Source organism: Protopterus annectens, chromosome 2.part1 (genome assembly GCF_019279795.1).
Source record: "Protopterus annectens isolate FY-2018-M chromosome 2.part1, PAN1.0, whole genome shotgun sequence".
Classification (NCBI taxonomy): domain Eukaryota; kingdom Metazoa; phylum Chordata; order Ceratodontiformes; family Protopteridae; genus Protopterus; species Protopterus annectens.
This window is the reverse complement of record NC_056729.1, coordinates 1580966705-1580981239: the sequence shown is the minus strand read 5'-3', so window position 1 is coordinate 1580981239 and position 14535 is coordinate 1580966705. Positions and strand designations below refer to the sequence as shown.

The 14535-nt window shown below is 44.0% G+C and overlaps 1 protein-coding gene across 1 annotated transcript in view; it reads right to left on the bottom strand.

Moving 5' to 3' along the window:
• ESPN (espin) overlaps nt 1–14535 on the bottom strand; it is a 3774415-nt gene that overhangs the window by 1898079 nt on the left and 1861801 nt on the right. Inside the window, exon 7 of the mRNA XM_044063026.1 lies at nt 14479–14517. Coding sequence (XP_043918961.1) covers nt 14479–14517 — 39 coding nt within the window. The remainder of the gene's footprint in view (nt 1–14478; nt 14518–14535) is intronic.

Sequence of the window (14535 nt, the reverse complement as noted above, 5' to 3'; positions counted from 1 at the left end):
ACAATCTCAGATTTGACACTCACATTTCTCTTACCATAAAAAAGTTCACAAAAAATAGGTGCATTGTACAAAAACAAACAATTCTTCACCAAGATAGTAAGAATTTCTCCTGCCAATTCCCACCTAATCTCCGCTTTACTCTACCTTTCTCCTTTACTTAACCTACCTTAGACAAACAGACCTAAACAAGCTCAAGGCTTGCTACAATAAAACTGCTAAGTTTGCCACTGCTGCATCTTATCGCAGCCACCACTGTATCTCACTTAAGAACTTTATTGGCTTGAACTCCCTCAACTTCTTCTCCTGAATCAACTCTCTCTCGGCCACACACTAGTAAACCATCCTCTTAAAGACCCATCCCTTCAAAACCTTCTCCAGCCCTACTGCTCCACAAGACCACTATGCTCCAGCAGCAAAAAATTACTTCTAGTGACCAAACCCAAGAACTCGGCGAGAGAAGCACTATTCTCCTGCATCATATCCAGATGATGGAACAACCCCCCCCCCCCCCTCTATAACCACATTACCATCTTGCAAACACTTCAAGACTGCACTAAAAACTCACTTAAAAAGTTTCTGGTTATGCCCATGCACCAATCCTGACTAGTAACCCTCATTTTACCTTGCCTTCCTCTCCCCTCCCCTAGCCACCCTACCTCACACTGTCTGATCATTGCATTCCTTCCTCTGCAGGCTCTGGCTCACCCTTTACCCACCCCTTCCCTCCTCACTCAATCTCTCAGACCTGTTATAACATGCTTAACTACCTCACTTCATCTCAACTCCAAATACATATCCAACTGACTTGCACCTAGATTCCTCTCACTACCACATATACTACTCAGTCAGTCTCCTCTCTTACTCCTCTGTCTCCCCTTGCCTTTCTAGCTTGTTCCACCTTCATGTGGAGCTTCTGCTTTGCATCTGTTTGAGTTTAGTGCATTATTTGCATATAAGATTTAGGTATATGACTTTAGAACAGTATCTGTTTGAGCTTAGTACTATCTGTATACACATCCTACCTTTATTCCTAGCCTTTAGCTAGATATTGGTATGGTATATCTGTTCATTACTATGTTTCGTATTGTATCCATAGCTAATGTTTGCTGCAGTATGTATTATTTGCTATTCTATATACATTCGATTCATGTACTCTGCTGCTCATTTATTGTTCTGTGGAGCTTTTCTCCCCGGGCTTCCACTGAAAAAGGACCTGTGTCCAGCTGGAATTTTTTGGTAAACAAATGTAAATAAATAAATAAAGTAATACATGCTCTGTTAGTGCGCATTCACGGAATGCAGGGATGCCTCAGCTTTATTTTGCGGTTAGGAAAGAACTCTGGCAGGTGAATAGCTTGATTCAAGGAGAGTTCTCATACTACCTTGAGCATAAAGAAGAGGTTAGTTCTAAGGGTAAAAGTATCCTTGTGAAAAATAGTGAAAGGTTCTTTGTATATCAGGGCTTGTACTTCTGAGACCTAACTAGTAAGCTGCCTATCGGGCGCTAGAATCTGCCACATAACACAAGCACTCGGGTCACTCCATGGCAAGTACAAATATGACACAGTCATTGTCCATGCTGGTGTGAACGACCTGAGACGTACCTCCCTGGACTACATGAAAAGAGACATAGAGGAGCTCTCTGATTACGTAGCCCAGGCAGGTATGTCCCTAACCCTGAGCAGTATCCTTCCTTCACCAAGAATGATGCCACAATATAGAGACAAGATGATCAGCTTTAACAATTGGCTTAATGTCTGGTGTCATTCAAAGGGGATCCAGTGTCTGTCTGCCTGGGATGACATGCTTGACAAGCCACGCTGCTTTGCAAGGGACGGCTTGCACCTGTCACCCTGGGATTCGGATATTGGCTAAGGCTCTTGCCACCCCATAGTGCCTTTTTAGGCAAGGCTCAAATTCTAAACCTACCACCCTAGAAAACAAAATGGGAAGAAACTGAGGGTAATGCTGCTCAATGCCAGAAGTCTAAATCTCAAAATGCACGCACTCGAGGCCCTTCTCAGTATGGAGAACATCGATGTCTGTGCTGTAACTGAAACCTGGTTCAAGGCTCCTGAGAGCACCCGGCACTATTAGGTTTTACCTCATATCATGCGTTCCGCCCCAAAACCCGGACCACACCACAAAAGGAGGGGTGTATCCATATTCATAAAGGATACTCACACCTCCAGGTTGGTGGCAACGCATCAAGCTTGAAACCATCCAGGTGCAACTAACCATAGGCAAAACTGCTCTACAAATTGTAGCATGCTACAGGCCACCCTCTCAAACTCAGGAACCCCACACAGCCTTCCTGAAGACACTGGAGGGTATAAATGTATCTCCAAACACCATCATATTGGGTGACTTCAACTACCCGAATACAGACTGGGAACATTACTCAAGCCCTAACTTTCTAGCCCAACGGTTCCTGGAGTTCATAAATTCAAATGCCATGGAACAGCTAGTCACTGTTCCCACGAGAGGAGAAAATATACTAGATCTCATTGTCACAAACATGGGGACAAAATGCTCCACACGGAAGTATATCCCTCATTGGTGAGATCTGATCATAAACTAATCTCACTGGAAATCCACATCCCGCCCCACCCCAAGCAAAAGACCATAGTGAAGAACTTCTCTAAAGCAAACTTCACACTACTCAAGACTGGTGTGGTATCCTTCAAGGCCCCTGAGCCAGAGGAAACCACAACCCAAGCTGCGGAAGCCCTTACAAATGCCTTCTATGAACACCTCCAGGACTGCATGGATCAGGCAATCCCAAATAAAACCAAGACTCTTTCCACAAAGGGCAAACGTCCAGTCTGGTGGACCTCAGCCATTAACAAACTTTACAATAAGAGGAGAAAGCTATTACATGATAGAACAAAATCCATAAAAGGGAAGTCACCCCTGATCATTATTAGTAAAAAAATACGAGCACTCATAAAATCAACTAAGGCCAATTTTGAGAGAAAAATTGCCATGGATTCAAAGGACAATCATAAGGCCTTTTTCAGCTATGTTAGGAACCTGGGTGGAAACTCCCAGATATGCTCAGAATTAGTCCAAAATGATACAAAAATCACTGAACCCACAGACATTGCCAACATACTGGCAGACAGGTTCAGTGCAAACTTCACCCCTCTCCCCTAAAGGAGAGATAACTATCCCAGCCGAGTGTAGCCTCCCGGACATCTCAAATGCGCAGGTGAAAGCTGCTCTCTCTAAAGCTAAAAACACAGCATCAATGGGACCGGATGGTGTCCCCGGCTGTGTGCTACACGAGCTAAATGAGGAATTAAACCCGCACATAAGGCAGCTGTTTAATCTCAGCCTTACCACAGGATACGTGCCCAAGGAGTACGGCAACTGTGGTCCCACTCCACAAAGGCGGTGCCTCTACGGACCCTGGTAATTACCGCCCCATAAGCTTAACAAGTCTAGTCTGCAAAGCTATGGAGAGGATCATAATGGAGCTCATAAACAAAGATATAGGGGACTTGCAGATATTGGACCCGACCCAGTTTGGCTTTGTCAAGGGAAGATCATGCCTTTTGAACTTGGTTGACTTCTTCGAAACAGTCACCAAGGCCATTGATGAGGAAAGGCAGTCCATACAGCCTACCTTGACCTTGCAAAGGCTTTCGACACAATACCCCACTCGGGTATTGTAGAAAAACTTACCAGCTTAAATGTAAACCCATATGTCACAAGATGGGTTGCAAACTGGCTTAAGGACAGAACCCACAGGGTTAGAGTTGCTGGCGCTGTGTCAGACTCCAAGCCGGTCACAAGTGGTGTCCCACAGGGCTCGGTCCTTGGCCCCTATTGTTTGGCATCTACTTCTCAGAAGTACAGGCCAACATGGGAGGACTTTGGCTGACAAAGTTTGCAGGCGTCTGCAAACTGGGCCATAGTGGAAAGTGCATCGGACACGGATATCCTTCAGAAGGGACTCACGGAAACAGATAGCTGGTGCCAGAGCCATGGCCTGAAGTTAAACGCCAAAAATGTATAGTCATACCCTTCGGGAAAAACAAGGTAACCCCAAGCTACCATATAGGTGGCAATCCACTAAGCACAGAAGAGGTTATCAGGGACCTGGGGACCCAGGTTGACAGTGGCCTTTTTTTGACACTCACATTGCTAAAGTGGTTAGAAAGACCTTCTACATTGCCCACCTGATCATGAAGGGATTCACATCCAGATCTAGTGAGGTCATTGTTCCCTGTACTCTTCACTTATCAGACCAATGATCGAGTACAATGCCCCATTCGGGATGTATCTCACCCGACATCTGCAGCAATTGGAGAGACCCCAAAAGTTCCTCACCAAAAGGATAAAGGGACTCCAAAATATGTCATATGCTGCCAGATTGAAGAAACTCCAGCTCTATTCAGTCGCATACCGTCTGCTCAGAGGTGACATGTGCCTGACATACAAGGCCATGTCCAACCCGGAATTAATGGACATGCTCCACCTCAAAAAATCCAAATCCACCAAAACCACTAGAGCAAGCGACTTAAACCTTAGCACGGATATAAATAGGACGTGCTGGAGGGATAGATTTATCACTCAGAGACTCCCTATGCTGTGGAATAAAATCCCGGTCCATGTGAGGCAGAGCACCTCGCTGACTCTGTTCAAGAGAAATCTAGACCTGTGGATGGGAGATCGTAGGTTTACCCCAGGAATCATCTCTGTGTCACTGCTGGACAGAGGCACAACAAACTAATGGGCACAGTATTTTTTCATATAAGGGGTGGCGTAAGCCACAATAATTTGGGCTAGGCTTATAAATGCCTTAGGGCAGATAGCCTAGTATAAACCTATGAACCTATGAACTAGCTGAGGTGATTACTATTAGTAGGGTGGTCTTCCAGGAAAGCATCTTTAAAAAAGCAGAAGCTGGTGGCTCAAAATGTGGCAAGGTATGTTTTTTCCTAATACCTAGTTCAAGTCCAAAAAAGGGGCAGGGTTTTTCCTGGGAGGTCATTGGTGTATAATCCTTTTTAGGAACTGTTTCATGTAGGGGTGTGAACAGCTGGGGGGCAGGAAAGGTAGGCAGAGATGGCAGAAGCATGCACCGTAATAATGGAATAAGAAAGGCCATGGTCAGATAATCCTGAAATATATTCCAACAGCTACAGCCCAGGACAAGAAAGCTGGCAGAGGCTAAATTTATACACCCCCTGCCCCAGCGGTGTTTCTTTACAGTCCAAGAATCCTAGCTCAGCAGAAAAAAGTACCGAACACTTAGGGGAACCTCAGCAGTAAGTAGAAGGGCGAGGGAAGGGGGCCGCTCTTTTTCACTGCCTGGGAGACTCAGATGACTAAGAAAGAAGGGGGAAAACAAAGGAAAAAAAGTATAGAGATATATAACGGTGAAAATGGAGCCTAATGCCGCAAATGCGGACAGCAGTTCTTTGCAACTAAGGAAAATGCAAAAAGAAAAAGCCAAGAAGTTGGCTATCGTGGCTTCGAACCGGCCTGCCCGGGCACTTTTTTGCCTCAGTCTGAAAAACCCACTAAGAAAGGCTTGTATCAGCATCGTGGAATGGAAACCGTTTGAAATCATTAACTTACTGACCATTTTTGCCAACTGTGTGGCACTGGCTGTTTTTCTGCCCATGCCTGAAGACGACACCAATTCAAGTAATGCCACCTTGATTTATAGAAACCGGGACCCACAGTTGTGTCGTCATGGTCTACTAGGTAAATGTGTGCACTGTGTACCATTAGAGGTTCAAGAAGCTGTTCGTAAATTAAACAGAACAAAGTACAAGCAGAAAACCATAACAGTGAGCATTACAAAAGCCACTAATCAGAAAAGAAAAGAAACTGAATCCACATTCCAGGATGAAGAATTTCCGGCTTTAGAAAAAGTAGAAGAAATTATCTGTACTGAGTCACTTAAAAAAAATGGTCCATCTGATGGAGGTGAAGCAGATGACAGCATACCACAGCCAGCAGGTCCATCTGATGGAGGTGAAGCAGATGACAGCATACCACAGCCAGCAGGTCCATCTGATGGAGGTGAAGCAGATGACAGCATACCACAGCCAGCAGGTCCATCTGATGGAGGTGAAGCAGATGACAGCATACCACAGCCAGCAGGTCCATCTGATGGAGGTGAAGCAGATGACAGCATACCACAGCCAGCAGGTCCATCTGATGGAGGTGAAGCAGATGACAGCATACCACAGCCAGTAGGTCTATCTGATGGAGGTGAAGCAGATGACAGCATACCACAGCCAGCAGGTCCATCTGATGGCGGTGAAGCGGATGACAGCATACCACAGCCAGCAGGTCCATCTGATGGCGGTGAAGCAGATGACAACATACCACAGCCAGCAGGTCCATCTGATGGCAGTGAAACGGATGACAGCATACCACAGCCAGCAGGTCCATCTGATGGCATTGCAGCAGATGACAGCATATCACAACCAGCAGGTCCATCCGATGACAGTGAAGCAGATGACAGCATACCACAGCCAGCAGGTTCATCCGATGGCAGTGAAGCAAATGACAGCATACCACAGTCAGCAGGTCCATCTGATGGCAGTGAAGCAGATGACAGCATACCACAGTCAGCAGGTCCATCTAATGGCAGTGAAGCAGATGACAGCATACCACAGTCAGCAGGTCCATCCGATGGCACTGAAGCAGATGACAGCATACCACAGTCAGCAGGTCCATCCAATGGCACTGAAGCAGATGACAGCATACCACAGCCAGCAGGTCCATCTGATGACAGTGAAGCAGTTGACAGCATACCACAGCCAGCAGGTCCATCTGATGGCAGTGAAGCAGATAACAGCATACCACAGCCAAAAGTGGAATGTCAAGAAGATGTGGATTGCTGTCCTCCTCAACACCATGAAGGACTTGAACAGACACCATTAATCAGAAATGGTAGTGATGAGGAACTCTTTAGGAGCCCGAACCATGCAGCAGAGGGCAGTATCAACATACCCACAGAGCGGGGCACTGTCATTGAAGAGCCCACTGCCATCAGCTTTGTAAGTGCCATTAAAATTCCAGGTGTGTTGGAGTTTTCCCTCCTCTTACTATTTGCCAAGCTTGTCAGCTACACCTTCCTTTACTGGCTACCACTGTTCATTCCCAACGTAGCACATTTAGATTCAAAAGGTGCTGGAGATATATCTACGCTCTTTGATTATGGAGGAATTTTAGGTTGGATAATTGCAGGTATAGTTTCTAACTACATGGGAGGGAGAGTGACAACCTGCTGTGTGATGCTCATTGTAGCAGCTCCCATGTTGTTCCTGTATAACAATATCGGTCAGAATGGACTTGGAACCACAATTGCTATGCTGATTGTGTGTAGAGGTCTGGTGAATGGTCCATATACTCTCATCACTACAGCCATCTCAGCTGACCTGTTTCAGCTCCTGCTTCACATCTGGAATACATTTTGGATCGCACCTGGTTTCTACAACAAGCTTTCTGTACTTCTTAAGGGACCAAGATGGGGACAAGGAAAGCTAAAACTGGGTCTTCCAGAGGAAATTCCCAAGGTTTGCTGTACTTTGAAAGTAGAACCGGTATACCCGAAGAAGAAAAACAGTAATTCTTCAGATATGGGACTGATGCACAATTATCAGTACAAGCAGAGGTCATTGTCACCTTTTCATGCAAATGTCCGAGAGCAGCGAACAAGACATGGTGGTTACATTGGTGAAACTGGTGGACTTTCAAGAGAAAAAGAGCGACCTTTGGAACATTACAGTTTGCATGATGAGCGTAGCACTTCATACACACACCAGTCTCATACACACCCCCACCCTCTCTCATACATACACCACACCTCACACATCTATACTACAATGCCTACCTTCCCACAACAAGCTCTACTACTATCTATCCTTTTAATATCCCTAACCTTCATTACCCAACTTAGACTCCACACTAATACATACCTACCTCTAACCACACACACCACCACCTCACACACCCCCCAGATATATCCCACTCATATTCACAGATCTCTCCAGAACTTTACTCCTCCAGCCCATCCAATCTTTTCAAACTCTCCTTACTCCCTACATCACCATCTCCTCACCCCACTCTATCTACTTTCTCTAAGACAACCCTCCCCCCCAAAAAACATACTTCCCTTTATCCTCTACTTTTCTTCAATCAGCTCCTCTCTCATATCTCACTCTCTCTGTCAGGTGACATCCACCCTAACCCAGGCCCAACCCCTACCTGTACCCACCCTAACCCAAGTTCTAATCAACACAAACACAAGACTATCCGCCTCATGACCCTAAATGCACAAAGCCTTCGTAATAAAATCCCCAGCCTTCATGCCTGTCTCTCTTACAACCAGCCAGACATAACCGCTGTCTCTGAGACGTGGCTCAAACCCTCCATCAGAGATAATGAAATCCTTCCTCCAGGCTACCACATTATACGCAATGATAGAACTCATAGAAAAGGAGGTGGCGTAGCAATTATCTACTCCTCCACTCTCACTTTTACTCCATTGACCAACCCCATCCCAACATTTGCCAATACAGAAATGACTGTAGGCTTTCTAAAACTTAACAACTATAAATCCATCTGCATCTGCTCCATTTACATCCCACCCGGAGACAATACCAAAACTCTGGAAGACATCCTCTCTTGGTTTAACTCAAACATCAAATATGAAACCTACATTCTTGGTGATGTAAATATTAACTGGACCTCCTTCCTCATAGATACCCCATCTCAGTCTATCAACCTCTACAATTTCACCCAACTAATAGACCTCCCTACTAGGCCAAACAAAGATGGTTCCTCCAGTACCATCTTAGACTGGATATTAACAACACATCCCAACCGTATCTCAAAAGCTGGTGTAATACCAGACCCCCTAGGCAACCACTTACCAGCCTTCACTGACTGCCTATCCTCACACATAGAAAAACAACACATTTTCAAACAATCCCGTAACCTATCTTCCTTCAACTCCGAAATCTTCTCTGAATGCCTCAAGGTTACTAATTGGTCCCCACTGAAAATCCTTCCACTAGATAACGGCGTCACATATTTTAACCAAACCTTCCTTACCTTACTTGATAAAGTATCCCCTTTACAAACCAAACGTATCAAAACAAATTCCTGCCCCTGGCTATCCCAAGAAACTAAATTGATAATCACTCAGAGAAACAAAAAGTGGAAACTGTACCAAAAACAGAAAAACCCCACCACCCTCCAAGAATATAAACATCTTCGTAACCTGGCCAAAAAATCAACAACAAAAGATCGCAAAAACTACTACAGCAGTCTGCAATACAAACACTCAAACAATCCAAAGAAATTCTGGACATCCATCTCTTCAATACTCGACCCTGGTAATACTTCCAACCCCTGCCCCAATCCCAACCTCTCAAGTCTTGAAACGGCCACTAACTTCAACACATTTTTCATTAATTGTATAGCTAAATTATCCTCCACTTTCCCCAATCCATCCATCATTACTAACCCCTCACCCTGCACCCCAAACCCTCTCTCTCACCCCCCCTCCTCCACCGCTATTCTCACTTAAACCTGTCTCCACCTATACTATAAAAAGACTACTACAAAAGCTAAAACCATGCCGCAATGCCCCTGACAACCTTCCAGCAAATATTCTTCAAATATCAGCCGAATCTATAGCCTATCCCATATCCATCCTCATTAATAGATCCATTCAGGAATCCTATGTACCAACCATCTGGCGTTATGCATAGATAATTCCTCTCCACAAAGGTGGTAAGAACACAGACACTACCAACTTCAGACCCATAGCTATACTCTCTCCTCTCTCTAAAATTCTAGAGAAAGCCATCCACTCCCAGCTCATGCCCTACCTAATCCAGCACAAACTCCTCTCTCCCACCCAGCACGGCTTCCGTCCAGGCCCCAGCACCATGACAGCCCTCATTTCCTTCCTCGAAACAGTCAACCTAGCACGTGACAGCGGCAAATACATATCTTCTCTTTTTCTTGACCTCTCAAAGGCATTCAACACTATTTCCCATTCCCTCCTCCTGTCCCAGCTCTCACACTTGCATCTATCTCCCTCAACCCTAGACTGGTTCTCCAGCTACCTTTCCACGCGCCAGCAAGCTGTACAATGGAAAGAGTCAACCTCCCCTTTCTTACTTACACCCACAGGAGTTCCCCAAGGATCAGTACTTGGTACTCTGCTCTTCAACTTATTCATTAACAACTTTCACCTCTCCATCCCTGAAGCCTCAGTCATCCAATATGCAGATGACTCCACTATCATCTGCTCAGCCTCCTGCCCCTCCAAACTTCTACTTAATACCCAAACAGCCTTCTCCAAAATTGAATCATGGATGCAATCGCATCACTTGGCCCTAAATGCCAACAAAACAAAGCTAATGATATTTACTCCCACTAAAACTTCCCAGTTCCACAAAGTCCAATTTTCTATCAAAAGCCACAATAACACCCCTCTTGAAATCGTTCCTAGTACCAAACTACTTGGCATTACCATCGATGAAAACCTAAAATTCGACTCCCACATTCTCCCAGCAATCAAAAAAACCCACCAGAAAATCGGCCTCCTCTACAGACACAACTACTACCTTACTCCATCTTCCCGTCATACCCTTGCATCTACCTTCCTTCTCCCCTCTCTCTTGTATGGTGCTCCCCTATTCTCCAACCTACAACTCGGACTACGTGCTAAACTTGAGGCCTGTTACAACAAAATCTGCAAATTTGCAACCAATTCTAAGAACTCTTCCCATCACTGTCACTCCCTACACACCCTAAACTGGCTAGAACTCCACAACCACCTAAAGTACCTACAACTTACAACAGCCCACAAACTCATCTTTAAACCAGCAGAATGCCCCTCTCTTGCTAAATCTCTAACACCCTACACACCTACCCTTACCCTGAGATCCACCGGCCAAAACCTCCTGCATGTACACAAACCCATCCACCCAATTGGTAAACTACTACTATCCCACACTATAGCCAAACTATGGAACAATTTCCCCACACCACTACGTAATATACCTAACCACAACAATTTCAAATCCATGCTTCTCTCCCATCTCTCCTCCAAATGGGAATGTCCTTCACATGCTCCCACCTAAAACTCCCACACTACTAACTCCACACCTAAATTATCATTTCTTTGCCTACTTTAACTTAATTCAGTGATCTTGCTCAGAACACCTTTTCATAAATCTTTTGCATGCATGCCTCTGGCCTACCTTACTCGTATTCTCAAACTTTCATTGTTTGTTTTTCTTATCCATTGTACCCATAATATTGTTTTCCTCTGTAATATTGTTAATATGTCTCTATTCATATGTATTTGTATGTCTGTTTGGGGCTTTTCCCCTCGGGTCTCCACTGAAAAAGGGTAATTCTTACCCAGCTGGACCAACCCAGTTAACAAATGCAAATAAATAAATAAACAATTAACCGTAGATTGATGCCTGCATGAAGAGGTAGGTGTGACACCTTTAGCCTGGCAACAAGAAAATATTTTCCATTTAGATAAGCATAATTTTTTGGTAGTTGGTTTTCTTACCTCTCAGGATAGAGAGCACTTCAGTAAAGTGTGTAGAAACAGAAACAAAACCAAGATCCAGGAACAAACCAGTGTGTAAACACACGAACCAAAATATGATGCAAAAATTCAAAACACACTGGAAATACAGCGAAAAAATAAACTATGTGAGACTCCTCCGCTTAATACTCCAAAAGATACTTTATTGTAACAAATGTAACAGATAAGTTCTTTCATGATAGACAAAACCCCATCGCTTCATCAGATCTAACTGGATACAGACACATCCCCCCTCATTATATACACAGATACAACTAATCACGACACCAAAAACTTATGATAAAGCCATATACAAATAAAATTATAACTAAAATATAAGTAAAATAATCGAACTAAAATACATAAAAACATATGACAGAATACAGTAAACTACCTCTGTAACCTGTGCTTATATTCAGTGCTGGTCTCAGAGGCACAAAATCATTAAGCCCACTCCCTTTAGTGGCACCTAACCTAATAATCCACTGTGTTTCAACAGATTCCATTTTGTTTCTTATGTCACCTAATCTTGCAACGGCATGGATGTTATCTATAACCAAAAACCTAAAGCTATGTTAATTTCCCCTTGCCATAATATGTTTCGCTAAGGCATTACATTTATAGGATATATTAATTGCATACAAATGTTCCCTAATCCTCTCCTTAAATTTCCTGTTGTTTTTTCCACCATAAAAACTGGAACACAGGTTGTAAATGGCAAGGTACACTATATCCTGGGTACATACCTCTCAAGTGTACCTCATTATGAGGAACGTACCTCACTTGGAGTCTTAAAAAGTTCATGTTCCTCCAAGTTCCTCAAATGTTCCACATTGAAAGACTCTCACACATTCAGTGTTAGGAATTTTTTTAAGTGAAATCCATTGTAAATAGATATGAATCATATTAATTCATTAAACGATCTTCTTTATAAGTAAAACCAGCATATTTTAACCATCCTATGACCTTCCTGGTTGAAGTTGTTAGTAAGCCATTAGTATGTGTTCCACGTTTTGTCCATTTGTTCCACATTATGAGGGCTAGTGTTCCTCATTTTAGAGATCCAAGGTTGAGAGCTATGCCTGGGTATTACAAGTAGCAGTGCTCCTGAATCAGAACACCCGTCCTGCATCAGGGTTCACAAACCTACTACTAGAATCAATATAACCACAATATCTACAATTCCCACATGGTAAGGTACTCGATTGATGATCTACTATATTAACTTTCATATGATGCTGTTCAGTAGTATAGCACAACAACCTCTTCAAATTTAATTTATTCTTGTATATAAAACTAGGACGTATACCTATGACCCCTTTGATTTCATCATCTGTCATAAGCACTGACCGGTGCCTCCTAATGATGTTAGTAATCTCTTTATTGTCACTAGTAAACTGTAAGGAACAGGATATAGCATTCCTCTTACTGTCAGTGTAGTTGGTATTACCATAAAAATTAATGTGCCTTGAAAAATATGGTCTAGCCCTGGAGGTCCTCATGGCTGCTCCTTTATTCAATCCTATCTGTATTTCCTGTGACTTATACCCCCTATCCAAGAATTTTTTTTCTAATTTCTTCAGTTCAGCTTGGTACCCCTCCTCACTGACATGGAGCCTAGAGGCTTTAAGCAGAGTAAACAAGAATAGAGGTATAGCCAAAATAAGTCAGGGGGCTGGAGGGAGGGTAACCAGGACTGCAACAGTGAATACACGTGAACAACTGCATTTATGGTAAGTGTACACAACTGTACTATGTTCTTCGTGTTTCACTGTTGCAATCATCACATTTGGGTAGATTCCCAAAGCTAATGATGGGAGGAGGAAATTAGATAGCATTAGGACCAGCTATAAGGCCCTGCAAGACTGCAGTGGCAAAGCCAGCTCTGGATTTACAGAAAAGTGGTAAATGGTAATGCTTGGTGAAGGTATGTACAGAACTCCAGGTAGCAGCTTCTAGGATGTCCCTGGCAGGGACACCTCTGAGAAAGGCTGTAGAGGTAGATGCAGCCCTGGTTGAATGTGGTCTTATCTCCTTTGGGGTAGGTTTTCCATGGTACTTATAGCAGAAACGAATGCAATGGCCTATCCATTTAGAAATGGTTTACTTTGAAATGGCCTTCCCCTCTGCCCCTGCAGCAAATGCAACCAGCAGCTGTTCAGATTTCCTGAGAGGTTTAGTCCTGTCCAAGTAAAATCTAAGTTGTCTGTGCACATCTAAGGAGTGCAGTATATGTTCCCCTTTGTTCTGTGGATTAGAAAAGAAGGTTGGCAAATGAATGGACTGATTAAGAGCCACACTGGATACCACCTTGGGCATGAAGGAGGGATTGGTCCTGAGGGACACCCTATCCGCATGAAAGATGATGAAAGGCTCCACTGCCATAAGGGCCTGTAATTCAGACACCCTTCTTGCTGAAGTGATGGTTAAAAGGAAGGCTGTTTTCCAAGAAAGGAATTTCAACTCTGCATTTGCAGCTGGCTCAAAAGGAGATAGAGTGAGTTTTTTTCCAATACAAAGTTAAGGTCTCAGGCTGGAGTTGGGGCTCTCCTGGGTGATCTTAAGTTTTTGGCCCCTCTGAGGAACTGCTTCAGCAGAGGATAAGAGAAGAGGGATGGTTCTGTGTTGTAATGAGCTGAAATGGTTGAGGCATGAATTTTGATGGAGGAAAAGGAAAGGCCATTGTGAAGCATCTCAGTTAAGTATTGAAGAATCTGAGGTAAACTGGTTGCTGCTGTGCCCAGCCCGAGTTTAGTTCCAGGAACAGAATCTTTTCCATTTTTCAGCATAAGATTTTCTACTACTAGGCCTCCTTGCCCCCAGAATGACAACCAACACTTGCTTACTGAGGGATGGTAATGTAGAGATCAGGTAATTAGCCAGACTGCCAGGTTCAGGGTTTGAAGCTGAGGGTGCAGAATCTGGCCCTCCTGCCGGGACAGCAG